Source organism: Glycine soja, chromosome 2 (assembly GCF_004193775.1).
Source record: "Glycine soja cultivar W05 chromosome 2, ASM419377v2, whole genome shotgun sequence".
Classification (NCBI taxonomy): Eukaryota; Viridiplantae; Streptophyta; class Magnoliopsida; order Fabales; family Fabaceae; genus Glycine; species Glycine soja.
The window spans coordinates 15,738,454-15,763,037 of NC_041003.1; the positions used below are offsets into that span (position 1 = coordinate 15,738,454).

The window sequence follows — 24,584 nt, forward strand, 5'->3', positions numbered from 1 at the left end:
CCTTATTCTTCAACAACATCAAATCCTCAATAAGAATGTTCTATTATTATTATTACTTTCACAAGTTATTATCTAGTAATGATGTATTACTAGACTTAATTATTTAAGTATTGTGAAATTTATTATTTACTATTTTATTTTATTATGTTATTAAAATATTTAATTAATATGCTATTTATGGATATTTTATAATTGAGTCTTTAAAACTCCCATGAGTCTACATAGACTATGGAGTTTGATAACTTTAGATGAGACTAATCAAACCATGAATAAAGAGTTAATAAATAATGATTTTTTTGGTGACATCATACTAAAAATATAAAGATATTCAATATTTTTAAAGTATTTTATAAGATATATTTAATATTTTCACACCATATATTTTTTAACACTTTGATAAAATACCCCTTTTTAAAATTCTCTCTACGACTACGTTATTAAAAATTTTTTATCTTATTCTAAAACCACCTTAGAATTTTTTGCATTAATAGATAGAACATATTTCAAAATGATTGTCATTAAGGATTTTACATGAATTTTAAAAAAAATCATTAAATATTTTAATTAAAAAATATTTCACTTAACTAGTGAAGTTACTTTCAACTTTTTTTATTTTTATTTTACTCAATGAAGATACCAATAATTAAATTAAAAAATTAAGAAAAATATCAAGTCTTTCTTTGTTTTATGAAATAAAAAAGAATGAATAAAATAATAAATCTTACGAAATAATATTTTAGAAAACGTGTAAGATTTTTTTGGTGCGTTTTAAAATGAACACCTTAATTGAACATTTATTCAATAAATTTTCAGAATAATAATAATAATAATAATAATAATAATAATAATAATAATAATTTATACAATAAATTTGACTTTAAAATTTATTAGAATAAGTTTAAAAAAACTTAATTATACTAAACTTCACTTAAAAATTTATTGATATAAAATAAAAGAGACTGGAATTAAAAGTCATTCTCATATATATATATATATATATATATATATATATATATATATATATATATATTTGTAAGGAAATAATATTTAGACACCCACCATTTTCTATATTTCATTATAACTCATTATTTATCTTTATTATCTTTTTCTCTTTTCTTATTTCATTGTATCACTTAGTATTATACATATATTTTTCTCTCTTGTATAATATTTAGATGAATTGTTTTTCTTAATTTTATAAGTCCTATGATATCATATAAATTTAAGTATTCTATTTTATAACAACATTCAATTCAATGCTAAGAATAAGATGATTTAAACTACTTAGCTTAATTTTGTGGGCTTGAAAAATATTTATTTTAAAGTATAATTTGGTTAAATAATATGTTGCTCATACAAGCCACTGCACGTGTTTGTATTAACAATATCATGTCATATATATCAATAAAAAAAGGTTAAATAATATTACTTAAAGTTAAACAACTAGAAGCAAATCTTCATCAATCTTAATTAAGAATGTGAAAAAAGAAAAGGTCCACACTACACAAAGAAGCAGCTCCTCGATCGATCTTCAATAATCCTGCATGTGAGGCAAGGCTCACATGACATTAACCATGCAGAATTAATACATGAAGTTTGACCTTTAAAATGCATGTGCATGTTGCAGATTGATGAGACAGACAAAATCATAGTGAGTTTTGCATGCTATTAAAGGGTTTTGCTATTTATGATGCGCACATACAGATCTTACTTGATAATATTTTCTTTACAAGGAAAGTTGGATACACACACATATATTCAAAGTTAGTGCTTGCAGTTATTTTCATGTTACGAGGATGACTTGAAGTTTATCAAATAATAATGGTAACTGCAGGTTAGCGATAGTAGAAAGAGCGAAAAAGAAAGGAGGGAGAGAGAAGTGGTGGAGATTTTTTTCTGAGATGCATAAAGGGTTGCAACTTTTCAGATATGCTTTTTAGATCACTAGTACCATGTGTTATCATTTGCGATCATTAGTCCTATATAACCAAAATTTGCCGAGTTTGGAAATAACAGTACGTGACTATATATAAATTAAACTTTCAATAACATGATTTACTTGGACGTACATCATCAATACAAATAAAACTTCATTAAGAATAATTATAACACATTACATTAATTATATATAGCTAATAATCAAATGCTAGAAATTAACTACTTCACACATGCATCACTGCATAGACCATATATCCAATTATATTAGATCGACTTAGTAGTTACTACTATACTGCATGTGTTTATTCTTCCAATAAGGTAGCAGGAACGCTTTTTAATTTGCATGTGCACTCCTCTTTAAGACAAAGCTCGATATGGTTTCAGCAGTTGAGTGAGTGAACCACTAAGGTGGAGGGACATGACTTCATTGGTGGACCCCACCAGCTTCCCTCCGATGAACACTGCAGGAACAGGTGTAGGACTCCCCAACCTTGTTATAGCTTTCTCCATTTCCTTTCCCTCAGGGTCTTTGTCAATTTCATGAACCACAGGGATCACTCCAAGCTCTTGGAAGAGAATGTTGACTGCATAGCAGAGGCAACAAGAGCTCTTGGTGAAAACCACCACCCCCTTTTCAGTTGCCAACCTCATAACCTTTTCCATCTTGATATATAGTGTATAGAAAATTCTTTTCCAAGAGACAAAAAGTACAAGAAAAAAAGAAATGTAAAAATATGAGAGAGAGAGAGAGAGAGATATGACTTTAGATTACCTTAGACTAGTAATTAGAAGTTCAAAACCATCAGATCAAATCCGAAATGATCGAATTCGATCTAATGGCTCTAAGGAGGAGAAAACTATGATGAGGGTTGAGGGTAATTCGAAATGAAGTGGTATGCTAGAGTATTTATAGGGACAGCTTAGGGGGCTTCAATTCTTTTCTTTTGAACAAAGCACTTTCGAAAGATCAGGTCATGCTTATTGCTTTTTAGATGCCCAACTACATATGTAAAGCGATTGTCGTTTAACTTTAGACTGAACAAGTTGGAAGACATCATTTACGTGCATATGCCTCAATTAGTAGACAAGCTATGACACCATAACCATATAATGTTTGAAGACTTTCTTCTCAGCACAGTGCAGATGCAAATATAATTAATATCTTTCAGAGTTTAAGTGAAATTCCTTGTGTCAGCCGTGTACCACCATCAACCATTAGTGGCATTTTCTGACTATATGCCATAATATTCTGTTATATATATGAATATGCCTATAGATTTGTAAATCTTTGTTCATGTTTTGCCGCCTATAGTTTTTCTAAGTCTTGTTAATTCTATTCTTTTACCCTCCATCTGATTTATTCACTACAACATTAAGGATTTTTCAGTGACGAATGATTTGATAACAAAAATAGACATTTCACATTCCGGCATTGAATTTTGTTGGAATAAATTTTTTTGGTCAACAGGACCATATCGCATGGAAAGCTATGTGTGTCCCCAGCGGTAATACTTGTCACTGCCAAATGCTAGGTAAATTTAATAATTATCTCAACGACTTTAAAATGTTATTGGAAAAGGATGAAAAGGTCAGTATTTATTAAAGCCAGAAAAATTGATTCGGCGGCTTGTGAATTCAAACCTGCCCGATAAAATATAGAACTTGAGTTTTAAATTATGAATCTGAATTATATGTGTTAATTATTTTTAGCTTGATTTGATAAAAATATGACTTGAGTTTTAAATTATGAGTCTGAATTATATATATGTTAATTTCTTTTACTTGATTTGATAAAAATATAACTTGAGTTATGAGTCTCAATTATATACTACTTCGATTTATTTTTATTTGAGGGGGATGACGATAGAGATATATAGAGAATACAAATTGTTACTTCTTCCTAGGCATGAAAACTAACTCCATCCCAACTTTCGCGAGCAATATATACTTTGACAGGATACAAGTATGAATAAGTATTACTCAAACTTTTAAAATAGGAAAGAATATTAAATTATATCCATACACATACATATGTTGTCATCGTTATGTCTTTTTATATATTTTTCACAATATTTTATTGCTATAATTTTAAAAATATAAATTAATTATTGCTACTTGCCTCAACTTTTGCTGGGACGGGAATGGGGATCGAGAGCAAAACTCGTTCCATTTTTTACTTTTTTTTTTCGTTATAAGTGTTGTAGTAGGTTGTTTTGCATAAACAAAAAAAACTAATAAATTGATAAAAGAAAATATCAATTTTACAAAATTAATCTTATTTTTATTAATTCATTTTTAGTTTTTATTTCCCATATCATTAATATTATAAATGATATATATGAAAAATAATAATTAATGTTACATTATAAATTAAAATGATAATTATTTTAAGATATTTTTTTTCTTAAACGATAAATGAAGTAGTTACCTTTTTAGCTTGATTTAATAAAACCTATATGTGTCATTAGACCGGGCTAGGCCAATGGAGTTTGAGCTGTCCACTTCTTTATTAATATATATATATATATGAATTTAGTAACGTAAACACATATATATTTTTAGAAGAAGCATGTTAGCAATTTGTATTCAGATGTATTTTGAACTAATTGTAGTTATAATTTGTTAATCTGTACCTTCTAAAAAAAAGTGGTTAACATATACTTACTTGTTTTTTCTTAGAAGTACATTTGTAAGTTACATCCTATTGCATTTTAGGATTAGTTATAGTTATAATTTGCTAGCATACACTATCCAAAACATATGAAATATATAGTATCGCACCCAAATTATCAGTAAATTCTTATAATGATATTTTAAACTCCAAAAAAGTTATCAGTAAAATCAATTAATTCATATGAAATATATAGTATCGCACCCAAATTATTCAAGCTCCTAACATAAACGGACTTTTACATATCAGTTATATATACGTTAAATAATGATATTTTAAATTTTATGTAACTTTATACTTGAGGTTCAAACTCAAATTATACATAAAATTATCACTTTTTTACACACAATTATTATTATTTTTTACTGCAATTTAATCATTATTTATTAACAAATTTTAAAATCATATTTACATTTTTTAGAATTTTCTTAACACTTAATCAATGTAAGTTAACAATCAATAATAAAAAAAAGATAAAAAATCTTGGGCTAGCTTAAAAAGCCCGCAAACAACATAGAATAAGACTTAAGCATCAGTTTAAATATGAATCTTTTTGGCCCAAGGTGTTATAGCCCACCGCAACATCAAGTAGTTGTTTTGCTACCTCTAATATTTATTCCAATAATTTTTTCAATAAATTTTAATCAATAATAACAAGAATATTCAAAAAAATATTATTAAAAGAGTAAACAATCACTTTGATTTCCAAAAAACATAACTTACTGTCACTCAGTTCCCTGGAAGTATAAAAATTCAAAATAAGATCCTTAAAAGCTTTTGTTAAAGTTAATGCTTGTGTCTTCATACATGACAAGCTATCTACCTATATGACAATTGACGATGTACAAGTGAATGATGTATGTGGCAACTGATAGTGTATATATGAATGATAAATGATAATCTAATTAGTGTCATTTTAGTCCCCGACTAAATTGCCATATGTATATCATTAGTTGTTCCATATATATCAGATTATCATGTGTCATCTATGTGTGCATCATGAATTGTCTTGTAATAAGATATTCGTATAGGTACAAACATTAAACTTTAATGAAGGTCTTTTAACGATAGGACTAATAAAGTTAATGGTAGATCCAAAGTCATTTGAGGATGAACAATTACACTCTCTCTCACTTTTATAAAATTACAAATAAATATATTGAATTTTTACCTTTTGCGCATTACCTAAATTTATATATTGAACCATCTGTCGACATATCAACATAATGGGGTGGAAATATACCCTCTCACTTTAATAAAATTACAAATAAATATGTTATTTTTTCCTTTTATTTTTATAAATGAATTACTATAAATTCACTATTTCCTAACAGATTAATGATTGTCTAACGACTTATAATGAGAGAGATGTGTTCAAAAAAATGACACATTGACTTAATATGACTCATTGAGTTAATCATTCAATAATTTCTAAACATAAAATCATGTAGAGGATAATTATAAGGTATGTACTTTATTTGATTATATATAAAGTTTTTGTTATTTTATGATTTGTCTTTATCTTCGTATACATGGTAATAATATATTAATTATTATATTTTAAATAGGTTGTCCTCCCTAATGTATACTCTTAAAGTTTTTTTGAATTTTAATACTTTTAGGACTTAAATGATAATAATTATATTTTCAGGATCAAAGTGGTTGTTTGAGTTATAAAATGCATTGCTAACAGTTTGTTTTTCTATAAATTTTTATTAATGCATTCATTTCTAGTTTTATCTTGTCAAATATGTTCATTGATTGAATATAACATTTTCATATATACAGGCATGGTACTTGATCGAGTTTATTCTCCGTTGGCCTTTGACCGTTTAATAAATACCTACTTCCATACAAAAGAATTGTGCATACTTTGTGGAAAAAAAGAATCTCTGAAAACTCAAAGTGTAAGAATACTGGGATGCTGGTCAATTTATACCAGATTGAAGAGTCTCATTAATTATCAACCGCTTTGAATCCTTATTATGCAGAAGCAGCATGATTGAGACTGAGAAGGCTTTCGTGGACTCTGTTTTGCGCCCATCCATTGCGGGACACATACAAAGATGCATCAGCACTTGCGTAATAATGTTCTCACATGTGCACATGGATGGACCTACACGTGTACGGTTTGAGACGAAGAGGGAATGAATGAATCCCCTTCTTTTAGCGGGCCAACAAAAATAAATTCCATGTGTCTACCAATTCCACTGCATACAGCATCACCAGTCCATAGGGTATATATGTACCCGTAGAAAACATTATCTACTAACAGTTTTAAATTTTGATTCATTAGGTTAGCCGTTAGCTGTATCAATATAATTATAATTAATGTATGCGTACATATGTACAATTATATTATTATATTATATCTGGACTCATATATAAATATAAAAAAATATTTTTTTAACTCAAATATAAATAAATCTGTTAAAGTCTAACTTGATTAATTAATAAGGCGTATTATAAATTACTTAATTGATATTGTCTTTAATTTCTTTGGATAAAAAAAATGAATCTAATTAATTCATCTCTAATTAATGATATTACTTCTAAAATATCTTTTATTTATTTACAATTCTATGTTTAAAGAGTCTATTTTATTTATGGTATCAAATTCCAATAAATAATATTTTAAAATAACCTTATTTTTTATTTGAGATTAATAAAATTAAGTAATTTTAAATAACTTTTTTAATCTGTATAAAAGTAATTATTTTTATTTATACATGATTCCCGAGGGAATATTAGTTTTGATCAGCATATACAATGATTAATATTCATCATCTTTAACCAGGCTTGACTCCACGTAGTGCTCATGCACATAAGTTATTTGAGAAAAAAGTGCCTATGAAAGAAAATTATCATGTGTTAAGTGGATATAGCTAAATAATTAATTGAGGCATGGAAAGTAGCATTAGTGCATTACTTTTTAATAGGCCTAGCTAGAAGCCATGCACGCCCTGACTTGGAGGTTCAAATATTGCTACACCTTATGTTATGCGCCTACGATATGAGATAATTCCTAGCTTGCACCAGGTGCCCATATTGAATGGTTAAGAATAAACACCTAGTTATCCCTTATAATCACTAGGAATAATAGTGATATTTTTCTGTATGATGGCTTTCACGAAGAGGGATATTATTCCTTTACAGCAAGTAGGTGAGTTTTTATAAATTGATGTTTTTTTTTTAGAGAAATAATGAAAATGATGTTAAAAAAACAGTGTCAACTAATATACTTATATAAGAAAAAGGTCATGCATGCGAGTTTACCACAAGACGTCTTAGTTGATTAAGTTGTATAAATGAATCGTGAGCGCCAGAGTTCTTCCCCGATGCATTTCACTCCATATTCCCGTCTTCTTCTTTCTCTTCCTTTTTATCTTGTAAGACCTTGTATGAGCCTCTCTTTAGGCTCTTTCAATATTCAACGGATGAAAGCAACAATTAAGAGAGACGGAAACATCTCATTATTCCGTCTTTCCTTCACTTGGAGTGGCATGACAAAGGACGAAAACGAAGACTGCATATGCTCCCTGATAAGATAGTTTTTACCAAAATTGTACTAGGGTTCTAATCAACCAAACCAATTTAAAATTAGTTCAAAAATTTATTCAATAATTAACTCATTAAATTTTATTTATGATGAGTTAAATGAACTAGATTTTAGTTTAAAATTGAATTTATTAAATAAATGAGCTGAAGTTAAATTATATATAATTTGACTTGTTTAATCTATAAATTAACTAAATTGTTCATAAAAAAAATAATTAGCCAGATACATATTAAATAAGTTTAATTACCCATTTGTTTTGGTAGTTATCAAAATTTTCTATTTTTTGTTCTTATACTTAAAAATATCTCTTTTAGTTGAATTAATTGAGTAATTAAATTTATTAAATAATATATTTTTATATTATTAACTCATATAGTTAATTTTTAATTAATTTCATATTATTTTATTTTTGCACGTTATCCTTTTCTACTCAGTTTTTTTCACTTTACATTCCTTTCACTTCTTTTTATTTTCTTTCCTAAATCAAACGTACAGTTAAAAAAAGTGAATAGTACAAAGGAATTTTTTTTAATAATTTTATTACGAGTTGGATACAAAATATAAATATAAAAATATATAAGTGACTAGGATATTTGGCAAAAGTGATGGACTTGTATACTTTGTAGGCTATATTTGAAAACTAATTGAAAGTTAACAAACTAATTGATAGTTACAAAAGTTAGCTTATTAAATTATAAGTATTTAATAAAATTAGTTATTGAAGTAGTTGAAAAGTGTAAAATGTCAAAAAATAATAAAATTATAATTTATTTAAAAAAGATAGTTAAGAAATTTGATAAATATTTTAAAGATAAAAATAAAATAAAAAGTTAGAAACTAACATTTTAAAAAATTTAAAACACTAGAAATTACTAAAAAATCTTATTTACCGAACAAGCAATGCAGACACGTTTTTCAATTAATAAAAATAATTAAAAACTAGCTGAAATGCTTTGTAAAATATAACCTTAGTCTCAATATGTTTTTAGTCACTAGGAGTAATTTATACGCTAAAATATATTTGTAGTCTCAATAAATATAATTAAATTTTATGCTAGTCCTTTGAACTTCTTTTTATTAGTTTTGGTTCTCATAACTTTTAAAACTTTCAAAAATAATTTTTCTCTTTATTTATTATAAGATGACATGCATTTAAACATATCATATTGAATATCACTTTTTTTTAATTATCATAATATTGATATAGAGTATCAATCTATTTTATTAAAAACTAATCTTTATTAAAAAATTGGATTAGTAATGATTAGTGGAGTCTTTCTTTTCAACCTACAACACTTTTTTGTTTACAACATTCGAGCTTAAGACCTTATTTAAAAAAATCAAACTTAATTTTACTCGAATCAATAACTTATTAATTTTCACATGTGATATTAAAATAGTCATTCAAGTGATAATATTAATAAATGATAATAAAGGTTATATTCAAAAGTTTTAAAACTTATGACGAGTTAAACTAATAAAACATTAAAAAAATGAAACTTATCTATATTTTTAGAGAATAAAAACATATCTAAACTTAAGTTATAAGAAGTTGAGTTTAAACCAGTTACTAACAATATATAAAAAAAAAGCCATGCAACCTGCAAGAGTACGTTTCTATAGATATATACATTTGTGTTAAATTAATATGCTTTTGCACAATTGATAGATAGTTATGTTTTTTAAAACTATTATATTGGGTTTGATTTCTGATCATGTGTATGAAATGATTCCTTGGGAGAGAAAGAAAATCTTTTTCAAGGATCTCTATATTTGGAAAAAAAATAATCTCTAATTATTGATTAGGAGATATCATTGGTGTAAGAAAAAAGATAAAATAAAATTGGAAAACAAGGAACAATAATTGCTTAGATAGAAAAGTCCACTGAATGAAATCTAGAATCCAAAATATTAAAGGCCACTTTATGGTAAATGTAATTTTTTGGGTTTTTATTATTTTAAAATACAAGTCTACAACACATTTATAGTAGAATTGATTTTTAATTGAATTTTAAAATAATTTTATCAAAATTTAAAATTTAAAAATAATTTTAGTTTTTAATTGCAAAAAATATTTCAATTCTTTCATCTCATTTGAAAGCATTGTTATAAAATGGTATTTTATTTTAGTTTTCAGTATTATAAAGTTATGATATATTTTTATGTCAGAATAATAAAATGGTGTACGATTTTTAAGATATATATATATATATATATATATATATATATATATATATATATATATATATATATATATATATATATATATATATATATATATATATTCTTAGATCATTTTAAAACACATAATCATAAATATTTTATATAAAATTCAGTATTATTATATTTATTGAATAGGATTTAAGTTTTATTAATATTGGCGCCCCTCCCTAATTACAATCCCTTCGAATTGCAATTAGTCAATAATCATTATTAATGTTACCATTTCTTTCATAACAATCATTCTCATCCCATTGGTACTACCACTACAACAATTACTATTTGTGATTATTATCATGAGGATCATTTTCATTGATCACCACTATAACAATCATATAAATATATTGTAGTTATTATTATTATTATTAGTATAATGATTGTTTTCACTGCCATTTTTAATATCACCATAATATCTATCATTATCACGTATTTAAAAATGCTATTATAAATATAGTCACTATTACCACCAAGATGATTTCTTACCAATGTCGCCAGTACCATTTCCATTACTACAAGTCCACCAATATTTTCTCTATTGCCTCCCCTTCTCTTGTCCCCCTGCCTCTCCTTCTCTTGCTCCCCAATCCGCTTCTCCCCTTCCACCAAATAAAATTGATCGAATTAAGAAGTAATAAGCAATTTTGATTTAAGATTTAATATATAAAACTTAAAGAATGAGAGTAATAACTTTTAAGCCAAAAGTTATAAAGCGGGAAGTTAGCTTTAATTTTAAAAAAGAAAATAAAACTTTAAACTGAAAATGAAGCTAACAGGAGCTGGTTTAGGTTGCAATTATATTCAGTGGCCAAAAGGCAAATTAAACTATCTGTCCAAAATTATAAAATGCTCCAAATTAAATATGCTATTAAAATTAATTATAGTGGCCGAAAAAGGCATCAGGGCTAGCTTATCGATAAAAGCCGAACAACCTCCTAAATTGAAAGTGTTGTTTTGACAATATCTGACTTTAAATACTTCCTTTTGTTAAAAAAAAAAACTTTAAATATTTCCCGATACGTGTTCTACGTATGTTAAGTAAAACCTTGTCGCTTAAGTGGTTGAGATTTCGATCACAACTTATCCTGTGGGAAGTGTTAGAAGATTGTACAAGGATTGACCGATGGCATAATTGAGTGTAACTGAAACATTTTTTTTCTTCCACGTGTCTTGGAAATTAAAATAAAGATAAAGGCCAGAAAGTTCAAAGTTGCATTAACCAAAGTAGGAGCAGTTAATTTTCTCCCACATGATGATCAAGTTTCATAACATTGTAGGCATTAGCTATATATATAGTAAGCTAGCCACCCTTTTATATATAAAATACATACCAAAAAAGCAAGACTGCATTTTTTTTTTATACAGAATTCCTCTTTGATACATAAGCTAAAGAGGACACTCAAGAAAAAGAAGGGGTGTCCCTTGACTTAAAACATTGTATATATATATATATATAAAAGATGCTCCTTCATATATATCTTAAGGAGCTAGCAGCTTCTTATATTATATTATTGGAGTGTGGATGAGTACTAGCTAGAACCATATGGCCTTTGCAGCCATGAGCATTTGTTTGAGAGAGCCATCAACATGGAGGGATATGACATCCTTTGAAGACCCCACAAATTTTCCACCAATGAACACTGCTGGCACTGAAGGGTTGCACCCCATGCTCCTCAAAGCCCACTCCATTTCCCTCCCATAGCCATCTTTGTCTAGCTCATGCACTGCAGGGCTTGCTCCAAGCTCATAGAACAGTTGCGTGATGCTGTGGCACATGTAACATGAACTCTTGGTGAATATAACTGCTGCCTTCTTTGATGCCAACTCTCTTACTCTATCCATTTTAGCTACTAATAATGAAAGAAATATAAGAAAAATTTATCTCTAAAAGGCCTTGTTAATTGTTTTTCTTCCCTGGAGGACTTTGAGATTTGATCTAGTCTTATTTATAGGGGTTGGCTCAAGGATCGATAGTGGAGTAGTGCATTAGAAATAAAGTAATCATTATTATCGGAAAGGAAAAGGAAGAAAGTTCCTTCGGATATTTGTTTGGATAAGAGAGAAATGCTCGCTGATCATTTGATCGATGGTGACTCTGACAATGGAACACAAGTTGCATTTAGAATCACAACTGTTCATGCAAGTGATAATTCAAATCACTTAGGGTTCCCGTACTAGCAATCAGTGCAGCTGGAATAAGAACAATGTGTATATATGTAATTTATTAACTCTTTCGGCCCTGGTTCGCAGCATCAACTGGATTATTCTAATGGGTTAATTTATGCAAACTTCTCTGAGGCAGATGGCACAAAACAATGTTGCGTTGTCAACACAATCAGCCGAAAGAATGGAATCCTATATCCAATACAATTAGTAGTATTATAATAATAATAATGCCTACAAGTCAAAGGCCACGAAAGAGTTACAAGTGTCATATACATGTATACATCATCGGCATGGCCAATCTTACCCTGCCCATATTTTTCTAAAGGGAAAGATATATATATATATATATAATAACAAATAAAAAAGAGAAAAACATGGAACATGATTGCGCTAGTAATTTAGATATTTTACCGATTCCTTTGTCTATACATTGAGGTGAGATAAATGGTTTTATTTTATCATCCCCTACCCACTTATGATATGTAACATGTTAATTAACTGTAGTATTCATTTTGGTTGTGAATCATATTATATGGTGGGTTGCGAGGGAAGCTAGCTGATGTGGAGATAAGTGTTTATCCAATTCGATCGTTTCCAGTTTGGTCCCCGCATCAGATTCATGGAATAGGAAAACAGTGGCAAGGGTCCGACAATCCTATGTGCATATGGCCCATTGGGTATGGAAGGGATCGCTAACTCCCCTCTTGAACACCATTGACACAGTGGTGACATGTCATGAAAATTAATTACAATACTACTGTTTGATTTCATCAATGATCTCAACTACCCAGGGTATAAATTCCTTGGCTGGCTGTTGCAAGCAATCACGTTTACTTTGCGGCAAACCCTTGTTCGTAAAAAATACTCCTTCTTTTTGGATTCAAATACAAATAAAAATATCTAATCATTGATTAAAGATGTTAGTTAAATTTATTTATTTTTCTTGATTTCATATAAGAATGATGTTCTTAAACTACCCATAATTGTAGTTACCCGAGATCGGTTTGGCTCCTCCAAAGTGAGAGAAATAATGTACTTTGCGACAACCCTTGTTTCATACTCTCTCTATTATTTATAACTATTAGATTAATGGTGGTTGGAAATTTGACAGAAGCAAATATTGAAAAATTATTGAATTGATGTAATTTATTTAGAGAAAATTTTAATTTTTCATTGAACACTAAAAATACCGGTCAATAAAAAAATTATTTTGTTGTTAAATATCTGTCATTTTAGAAGGAAGAAAATAAAGAATATTAAAGAAAAAGAAAATACTCTGGCTGTTAGTTTTTCTAGTCATAGAGTAGTTTTATCTCACGAACGTGCATTAATAATCTTTATTATAATGTGGAAATTTTAATTTTGATTCAAAATTCACATAGAAAATATTTATAGTATTAGTATAAGTTTTGTCTTTAAAAAAAATATTACCGACACAATTTCTAACTCATTTTTTTCAACACATGAAATATTTAAAAACGTTATTATAGATAAAAAGTATTATAAATGATATAATAAAAATGAAAGAGAAATATAAGATGAATTTAAATTGAAAAAAAGTTTGCTTACAAAATTATAAATATTTCTCTCTCCATTCTAGAATATTACATTTTAAAGAAAAAAAATTCAAAATTAATATCACTTTACAAAATCAATATTACATTAAAGTTTTTTTTTTCAACATACGCTACCCTTAATCAATATTCCATACATTAATATAACATTCTTTTTAATTTCCGTAAACTCTTTCCTGAAAGTCACTAGTATTTACTTTTGCATTTACTATCATTGCTATCATTGGTTAGTTCCAAAAACCACTTATACTTAAGTGCAACAATTAACTGCACGGAGGTGAAGTTTTGAAAGGGTTCAGCACGTTAAGTGCATATGCATTATTGTGGGAATTTGTTGCATTCAATGATAATAGGTGTAAATGAGTATTTAATTAGAGGGATGAAGGGTAATTAGAAAGTTCATTGATATTTTTTTATATAAAATTTAATAAATTAATTATATTTTTAATATCTGTGTAACGACTTTAAATATGTTTTGAAATAGTGAGATATAAATAAGATTCATTAAATACGGATTAAAACGTGATTTTTCTGAGCCATGACAAATTTCATGACAATAAAGTGTGTATTGAAATTAAAAAAGTATGTTTGTGTTATATTAAGATTCCTTAGGAATATAATTATGACACTTTTAACAAATGTCATAATGAGTTTTGTTGAAGAATAAAAGATAAAATATCTAAAAAATATTTAATGAATTTTAAAAAGTGTTCTTAATTAGAAACTAAAATTTTATTCTTCGTTATTTTAATTTTAATTTTAATTTTTAAATTTTGAATTAATTGATATATTTAAGACACTCATTATAAAAAAGAAGGAATAAAATAAATATCAACATGTATGAATGTACAGTAAGAATTTGGTGGAAGGTATAATTTAAGAATATGGTAAAGATGAAATGGATCCATCTCCATGTTTGGTTAGGTCAAGATGAGAATAAGAGATCATTCTTACAACGTAAGAATAAACATTCTATCAAGTGACGGAATCTGTATTTAATTTCACTAAAATAAAGGTAATAGAGATAGCTTAACCCATTATGTTTAGTTTTTCAGTCCCAGGATTATTTCGAGTCAAATTGTTTTTGAGTGGAAAAAAATTATGCTAGAAGACATATAGCTCACCTTAAATTTTTCATTACCGTAAATAAGACTAAAATTAAGGCTTTGTCATTTTAAAATTCATAAATTAAATTTTTGCTTGTTTCACACTTGTAACATTACTAAACATAAAAGAATGGAGCCATTATTTATTAATTATTTTTTTATCATACCAAACAAAGCTTAAGAATGAATATTTTAAATTGATTCTATTTTTTATTTTCACTTTTATTCCTTTAAAAACATCACATATAAGATAAGAGTAGACTTATTGTAGTAATTTTTGTAAGATTTTTACAATGGGTCATAGTTTTAATGACAGGCATGTACCGTGTGCATGGTTAGTTTCTAACATAGTAATTTTGGTGAAAACTCATAATCTTTAACTCAGGACAAAAAAACCTAATTTAGACTATGGATTGAGCTTTCCAAAATATAAAGGGAATGTTGTTTTATTTTTGTAAAGTGCACAAAGCTTTATACATATATTGATAGATAGATAGAGAGATTCAAATAAAACTTCATTTAACCATAAAATCTTCATAATATTTATCAAACAAAAAATTGAATATCTTAAATATATAATTTATGAAGTCTTAAAATATCTCAAACTTACCACCATTATGATCACCACCATTGTTATGACGGTTTCCATTACAAATGTCTTGATCATCACCGCAATTACCACCATGATCATCAACCGTTGTCACAACCAACATAATTGTTATTATTGTCACTATCACCGCTACTACTATCACCACCACCACCACCGTGATCACTACCATGCAGTAATGACAGTGGCAATGACGATGACAGTCATGGCGACAAAGGTGGTGACGATCATAGTGATAATGATATGTCTATGATAGTTTAGATATTTTAAGACGTGATTTGTTTGATAAATTTTTTAAAGATTTAATGGTTATATTAGATTTTAATTTGAATCTTAAGTATTTTAATCTTAATTGTCTATTATTTTTAATCTTGCAACTGTGACAACTATTACACTATTTTTATAACTTGATATACAATGTGATTTTTATTGATTCAGCCATTGGATTATATTTACATATCACCAAACTTGTCTGTGTCAAATTTTATCAAAATTGAACAAAGAAAGCAATGAAATGATTCATATTTTAGTATATTTTAAAATGCTTATATTACGTCTATTTTAATACATATGGATGAGGTAACAGATGATTTTGGATTAATACGAAATTTTACATATAAGATCTATGTAAAAGGAACTTTCAATCCAACAATGAATTTTAAGAAAATATTATCTAGTTGAAAGTTACAGAATAGTGATATAGTTGTCAAAGTTATAGCCACCATGATTGTTATAGCCACCATCATAATCATCCCCGTTATAACCACTCTCACCAATCGTCACCACTTCTATCTTCATGACCGTTGTTCTCGTTGTTATCGCCACTATCACCCATGATAATTGAGATGTTTTAAGACTTGATTTGTTTGATGAATTTCTTAGAAATTTAATGGTTATATTAGATTTTAATTTAAATTTTTAAATATTTTAAGTTGAATCGTCTATTATTTTTAATCTTAATCTAATCATTGTTATTAATTGTTCTCATATAAAAAAGTCATATTTTTTATTTTTATATATATAAACTGATTTATTATGCAATACGACTAGTATAACGTAACACCAATAATAATGAAAATAAATGCCTAATCAAAACCGTGAAGAGATAGATGACTGGAGGCTGGAGCAATAGCTGATTGATGACATATGCAGATTCACCAATCACCACTGTCACACTAGCCTAAAATCTTCACGTGAAGACTAAGTAATAAGATTCCGCTAACAGAATCCAACGACATGGATTTGCACATTGTATGATTGCGATCAATTCAAATGTGTATACCTTCGAAGTTAAAATGTAAGCTATTGTATATCTTTACCTTATAATGCTTTTTAATAAGCGGCTTTGTAAAAGACTAATATCAGTATTGATACTTAATTAAAACAGATACCGACAAAAAGGTTCAAACTAATATCAGTATGGATATAACAAATAATTTTGTGGGCTAATATGATTTTATAATATATACTAACATATATGTCATCGGCATTTAAAGAAAGATAAATATTATAATAGTATACTCACAACAATGTCTGTTGCCACATGCTTGCGGCTGACAAGTGAAAAGTGCTTATATATTTATGCCTAAAACACCAACGTTAAGACAAATATAATCCTAAAATTAAAAACCTTGAATTTTGAAACAAAATCATTTAGAAAAGTTGTACGTATAGAAGGGTCATATATCCACCAATCTAGATTCAACTATGCGTGCTGGCATTACTCAGAAGGTCATAATGAAAGCACAAGGGAACAACACCCTATTCATATTGAGTGCAACTCCCTCGATCCTGCAAGTGGCAGGTAGCAGACTAACACAATAGTTAGAGTTCTCCGCAAATATCATGCAACAAAAAGATGGAGAAGGTAAGCTTGAGCTGCAAATGTTGCCTCACCATCTGCCAAATGTCACTTGGCTTGTACAACTCTCGCATCAAAGTGAATTGCACATGTGCCTTTATCTGTAACCACACATGCCTTCTTGCGCTGACCATAACGTCATCACGAGAAAGGACATGTACGTGTATGGCTTCCCAACAATGAAAATGTAAGAGACATGAAACATCATCCAGTGTCACGGTCATGTCCTCATCCAGTGTCATGGTGTCCCTATGTCACTACTCAACAAACGCAAAGAATGACTTTATTTACCATGCCATACAGTGCACGTGTGAGAGGAGCCAATCCTAACTCCTCAACATGCCTCAAAATGTCTAGATGTGTCGGCATGTCCAAAATCTTCGAAGCATTACTGATCGACATGCTTCAATTTTCGCTTGTTCAGTCCTTCCTACAATTGTGGGGCAATATGATCCATCGCTCGTGCTCCATCTATGTTGCATCATCCTGTGACTCTGGTGCCTCCTCTAACGCATAAGCAAAAATAACGTGATCAGTAAAAAGTGGCTCGTCATATCCTCAAGCAACCTCTAGCTCCTCCGCACTCGTTCAATAACATGGAATTGATGGACTCGCATCATCCCCGTGTGACATATTTTATAACAAAAAATTGATTTAATAAAAAAATACACAACAAAAACTTGCTTTCATTGAATCATAAAAAATATGGAAACTATACTTTTGTTTTGTTAACTCATTAGTAAGTGCATCAAATTATTACAAATAGTAAAGTAAAACAGAAGTTTGAGTCCATAGAGATTTTGTTTATACTCAGAATTATGCATATCCAATTTCCAAGGAATTAATGAATTGATTTAAAGATTTGAGTGAGGAAAAATTCAAAGTAAATTGACATAAAATTAAACTAGTTATCTAACACATGCAAGGGAAGAAAAACAAAGGCTCAGAGCGATGGGACCACAGTTGATTCAAAATATGAATTTGTTGGGATTTAACCTACCAAAATTACTCTCGATGTAATGCTAATGATTTTTTTCTATTTGATATTATTTCAATTATCACCTACATCTACTCATATACTTTAGCTATGATCCCTCACATGAAAGAGCTTAATTTATGTAATTTCTCTCCTAATCTCTTAAGAGATAAACTAATTAAATTGCAGTGTTAACATATATGCATTCAACAGGCTAAATAATACTATTTTGTCCCTAAAGATGAGTTATTTAGATGATATTTTCCATTTCTTAAGAGATAAACATTTCCTAATTCCTACACCCTAAAACATAGCATGAATATGGGTGGTCAAACCACAAGCATGAAATTACGGACAAAAAAGAAACAATGAAACTAAAATAATCATTAAATAGATAGTAAGAATTATTACATCAAGAGTGTTTCGTTGCAAAACTCCCAACAATTAGTGATTTAGCCTCTCATAGTCAAGAGGGACTTTACAATTGCAAGAGGGTGATGGGAAGTGAAGAAGAATGGAGATGGAGGGAAGGAATGACTCCTAATGGTTGATTTCCCTTCTTCCTTCATGAACCCTAGCTTTGGCTCTCTATGGAATCTTCAATAATTTCGTCCAAGACTGAATGAATAATCAATGAATGATTTCCCCTTTTCTTTTTCTCCTTTAAAACACAACTCTGTTTTGTTATTTTTTGCAACCTCACGCTAAGCACGACTGCATGTTGAACGAAAGTCTCCAGATCTTCACTTCTCTTCCAAGCTTTATTATGTGTTTCTATAGTAAATATAACACCAAAACATTATAAATTCACAAGTTTAAACACCTATGGACAAAAACTTAGATGATGCCAAAATTCTAATTATTTACCCAAAAAGAAAGAATAAAAGAGGGAAAATCTAACAATTTATATTGACTTAATTACAAGATATACTTATGTACAACAATTATCATGTTTCCACGACGTTGAAAGAAATGAAGGAATGTAGAGGTTGGGGGAGCATAGGGGAACTTGAGGGAGAGGTTGGGAGAAAAAGGGGAGAGATGAGAGCTTGGGAGGGAGAGAGGTTAGAAAAGAAATAAGGGATAGTGGGGGGGTTGTGCATTGGGGGTGTTTACGGGGAGGGGGTAGGGGAAAGGATGGGAGTGGGGGAGTAATTTCCTAAGAGTAGAGGCGCCAAGAGCAATTGAAGAAGTGCCAATAGCAACCCCTACCTAGGCTTTATTACAAATGGGTTAAAATAAGGCCCACCCAGCGCGTGTGTAATACAACTATTATATAACAATATGTGCGCTTTTGTTTCATGCACCCCCTATATACTACATGCATCCCCCTTTGAAAAAAATCTAAAAAAGTCGCTCTTCCTTTTAAGTTTTTCTTACCCAAATAAGTTTCTTCACATCTCAAGTGACCGGTCCTGCCTTTCAGAATAATAAGCATATAAAACCGGATTAATTGATTTGAAATCGTAGTTATATTCCGGAGTATGCACTACGGAATTATATATACATTATTCCAAAATGTTTATTCCAGAAATATACAACTATAATTTCATAACATGCTATATGGAAATGGATTTAATTTTCTGGAATAATTGATCCACAAGTATTTGTTTACAATTCTGTAAGCATCAATCTTTAACATAGTTTTTTTTTATTGCACTCTGGATTCAGTAGTCCGAAATTGCGTATTTATTCTTCCAGATTCACGATTCTGGAAAGTTTTAATATATAATCAGAGGGATGATTTAAATGGCCTATTTGTATTAATTTAAGACTAAAAAGTTCCATGTCCATCGAATATACAAAGTGGGAAAAGAAATTGCAATTTAAACGTTAACATGATATGTTAAAACTGAATATTACTATACAGAACTGAGTGCTATGCTAAATACAAAGTTACAGCCAAATCGGGGGCTACTTTATTGTAGGAACTTTCAGTTACTTGTAATCTTGTATTATATGCATTTCTTGCTCAACCATTTCATTTCATGCCTTAGAGCTTCAACAAAACATCTCCCATACACTCTGCATATTCTCCCACCACCAACACCTTTAAAATGAAAAAAACAAAAAAACACTCAAAAAGCATTATATTACCTTTGTTCCGTTGGGGACAAGATTCTGCAGAGTGCAGACAATAATATATTTAATATGGTATCCAATCGCATCACATAATCAAAGCAAGAGAGAAATTGTATTTCAATAAATTAACTTATCTTCTAATTAAATGCACTTTCAGTACTTCTGGCACATCAAGCTTCCTTTTGAGCTTCAAATGCTTGGATGAAAAACAATAGGTTCCACTTGGCTCTGATCAAAACTCTCTGATTTATCACTTCTCTCATCTTCACTCAAACTGACATTCTCTTTCATGTCAGAATATTGGACACAACTCACACAAGAGCTACGGTTTTTCTCATGGAATACCTATTATGGAATATGTTTATATTATTCTGTAATAGGTATTTTGGAATACCCTTCAGGAAGAAAAAAATAAAAAAACAAAACAAAAATAAGAAGAAAAAAATGGCTAACCTGATACGAAGTTTTAACGGCGGTCACGGTGGTCCTCCAACCTTCAACGCGGTGCTGGACAATTGACGCTGGAAAAGAGGTGCTTCAGGTTGCAGCTAGGCAAGGGAGGTGCTCCGCCATCAAAGTTTAGGAAATGAGGTTTTAGGGTTGAAGCTTGTGGGATGGGCTATCATTTAACTCCATCATATTATTTTAATTAAAATATTTCTTTTCATTCAATTTCACCAAACAAGGGCTAAGAGTCGGTAAGGGTAATTTTGTCCATTGAAGGATTTTACTTCTTTTATGGGATGCAAGCAAATCTAGGAGGTGCAGGAAGCAATAGCCCAATATGTGACCAATAATGATAGCAATGAAGGCCCAATTGAAACCATGAAGAGATTACTGGAGTAATAGCTGATTGATAAACATGTGCAGATTCATCAGTGTTATGCTAGCCTAAAGTTTTCACTGAAAGATTGTGTATATCTTATGATGTTTAATTGTGTATACCATCCATAATCTAATACTTTGAGCCACAAACAACTCCATATTTGGCACATGTTAAACGTATATGACTTTTACTCCAAATAGTCAGGGGAATATAAGTTTTAAAGTTGTACTTAAGCATAATCTAAATCGCCTACCAGACAGTGACAGATAATGTCTAGCAACTAGCAAATACCTTAATCTATAATCCTTGACACGCTCTTTCACGTGGAGATTGTCACATCCCTTGACACCCTCTTCCACCACTTTTTCCAATATATACACACCCTTTTTCTATTTTTCCCGTCTTTTTCTTAATCACTTTTACCATATATATCCCTCTTATCTAACCATTACGGATCAAAAAGGACGTGACATTATGATTGAGTTGAGTGAGGATTCCAATAGAAATGTTAGCTTTAAGTTGTGGGGTTGCTAGTTTACAAATCAAAAAGAAAAAAATAATAAATCCATAATTATGAAAACAATGGTTCATATTAACTGAATAAATAACTAACTGTTTACAAGTTAGAACACAATTTTGTAGTCCCACATGTAATATATCGTTTTTGGTAAAATAAATGAAAATATTTTTATTTAAAAATTAATAGAATTTTTAAAAATTAAATAAATAAGGAAAAATAATTTTATTAATTAAAATAATGGTTTTATGGTAAATAAAATAAATATTTAAAAAAAAAAAGAATGTTTTATTTATTCATTTGATAGGGAGTAAAATAGAGTTCATTTTTATATAATAATAAAATAAAGTAAATAATAGTTAAGAGTACCCTAACTATATATAGAGATATATTAGGTCAGTTTTTATATTTATAATATGTTTTTACCCTCTCTCTTTCTTCCAAATTCATTCTCTCTTCTCTCTCTTAGAACCTTTTTTTTTCCCCTTATATACCTAAACTTATTCTAGTAAAACTATAGTTTCAGACTCATTAACCGTTGGATTATCTTGAAATTTGGACACTAGGTTCAAAACTTACTTTCGCACACACACACACACACACACACACACACACACACACACACACACACACACACACACACACACACACATATATATATATATACACAGAGAGAGAGAGAGAGAGAGAGAGAGAGAGAGAGAGAGAGAGAGAGAGAGAGAGAGAGAGAGAGAGAGAGAGAGAGAGAGAGAGAGAGAGAGAGAGAGAGAGAGAGAGAGAGAGAGAGAGAGAGAGAGAGAGAGAGAATGAAATTGAGGCTCCAACCCTAGCAGAGATCAGAGGAAAAATTTGAGGAATCTTAGGAAACCACTAGAGACACCATTATTGCTGCCGGACTACGCACATGAGTCCACTTAGAGGTAAGAGATGAGTTTATCGCAATTGGGGTTAGAGTGAACATGTGTAGGGATCCTTAGAGGTTCAAACTGATGTATATTTTGAGATTTTTATGATTATAATTCTGCCTTTATGATTATAATCATGAGATTGTTATGTTTGACGGGCCAATTAATGTCCTAATGCAAATTGGTTGATAAAATTGAGTGTTTTAGTATTTTTGAACCTATGATTTTGATTCCATTGTTCCTAGGATTTGTAAAATTGAGTGCTTTTGATATGATTATGTGAAATTGTTTGAGGGATTTTATTACCCATGTTGTGAGAAATATTTTTGAAATTCGTTTGTGCTTTGGACAAGATTTACTAGATTAGCGTGATAAATTATTATATTGAGATCATGAAATTGTGATTGAGATATAGTGTGAAAGTGATAAATTGAATATGTACGTGATGAATTATGAGATACATCTGTATTGAGATATTGTATGTATTGAGTTATGAGCTATAAACTGTGCAATCACACAACTATAAGATCATTTAAGGGCGACAAGTTAATGCGCGACAAGTATTAGGATGAGATCCACTGTGGAAACCTGATGAGTTGAATCACTTTGAGACGCGACGAGTTAAAATAATTTTGAAAACAATTGAGTAGTTGTGTGTATTACATAATTCATAGGTAAAATTTGTGTTTGTACCATGTATATATTAATATTGTATGATGTGTATATGATTCATGAGGTGTGATAACATGTTGCTGTAAGAATATAACATTGTGATTGAGATTGAGTGTATCTGATAAATTGAGTATGTGTTGAATTGTAAGATACATGTGTATTGAGATGTTGTGTGCATTGAGTTGTGAGCTATGAATCGTACAATCACATGATTGTAAGACCCTTTAAGGGTGACGAATTAATGCACGATGGGTATTATGATGAGATCTATTGTGGGAACCCGACGAGTTTAATCATTTTGAGACACGATAAGTTAAAATTATTTTGAGAACAATTGAAGAGTCATGTATTTTGTACACAATTCATAAATAGAATTTGTGTGCTAAAATATTTTCTAGGTTGGACCTGAATCAGGAGGGAGAGATCCTAACAGACTCTTCAGAGTCTAGGCATTGAGGGGTAAATACCAGTTCGAGTGCTTCTTTAAACATGTGCTAATCTCACATGGTTGAAGCATTCTAGCAAAACAACATAACCCTGACTGGTCTCCCTATGATTTTACCTAGTGAGAGTCACCTGACTTACCAGTGTGTGGTCTGTCTTGTCATGTACTCCTAGATGTCCGATGAGGTTTTTTACTGGCATGATACCACATTGCATATAGTATTGAGTCTTATTGTATTTATTACATAATGTCTGTGTTATGATCATTGTGACTTGCTACATGATGGTGGGTAATGCTTGTGTGTGTGTGTGTGTGTTTGGATCCTGTGATAATCTCGAAATTTGTATTCGTGGGAGTAGATGACTAGGTGGATTGTTGTAGGAAATCTCGTGTTGGAGGACGTCGAAATATAATGTTCTGATAGAATATGACATTGAGACATGAGTTTCTGTTTTAATTGCA

The 24,584-nt window shown here is 29.6% G+C and overlaps 2 protein-coding genes and 1 long non-coding RNA gene across 3 annotated transcripts; all 3 read right to left on the reverse strand.

Annotated features, from left to right (window-relative positions):
• Positions 1–2,066: 2,066 nt before the first annotated feature.
• On the reverse strand, positions 2,067–2,826 carry LOC114371224 (monothiol glutaredoxin-S9-like). Its single transcript, XM_028328674.1, has one exon. It carries the CDS (start codon positions 2,599–2,601, stop codon positions 2,296–2,298), a length of 306 nt encoding a protein of 101 aa, XP_028184475.1. The 5' UTR covers positions 2,602–2,826; the 3' UTR covers positions 2,067–2,295.
• Positions 2,827–11,568: 8,742 nt separating this feature from the next.
• On the reverse strand, positions 11,569–12,325 carry LOC114390667 (glutaredoxin-C11-like). Its single transcript, XM_028351492.1, has one exon. It carries the CDS (start codon positions 12,225–12,227, stop codon positions 11,919–11,921), a length of 309 nt encoding a protein of 102 aa, XP_028207293.1. The 5' UTR covers positions 12,228–12,325; the 3' UTR covers positions 11,569–11,918.
• An 8,091-nt stretch (positions 12,326–20,416) lies between these two features.
• Positions 20,417–21,565, reverse strand: LOC114371231. The gene is made up of 2 exons (XR_003658033.1): positions 21,211–21,565; positions 20,417–21,102 (listed from the first exon to the last, which is right to left on the reverse strand). It is a non-coding gene; the product is annotated as an uncharacterized LOC114371231 (long non-coding RNA).
• Positions 21,566–24,584: the final 3,019 nt, after the last annotated feature.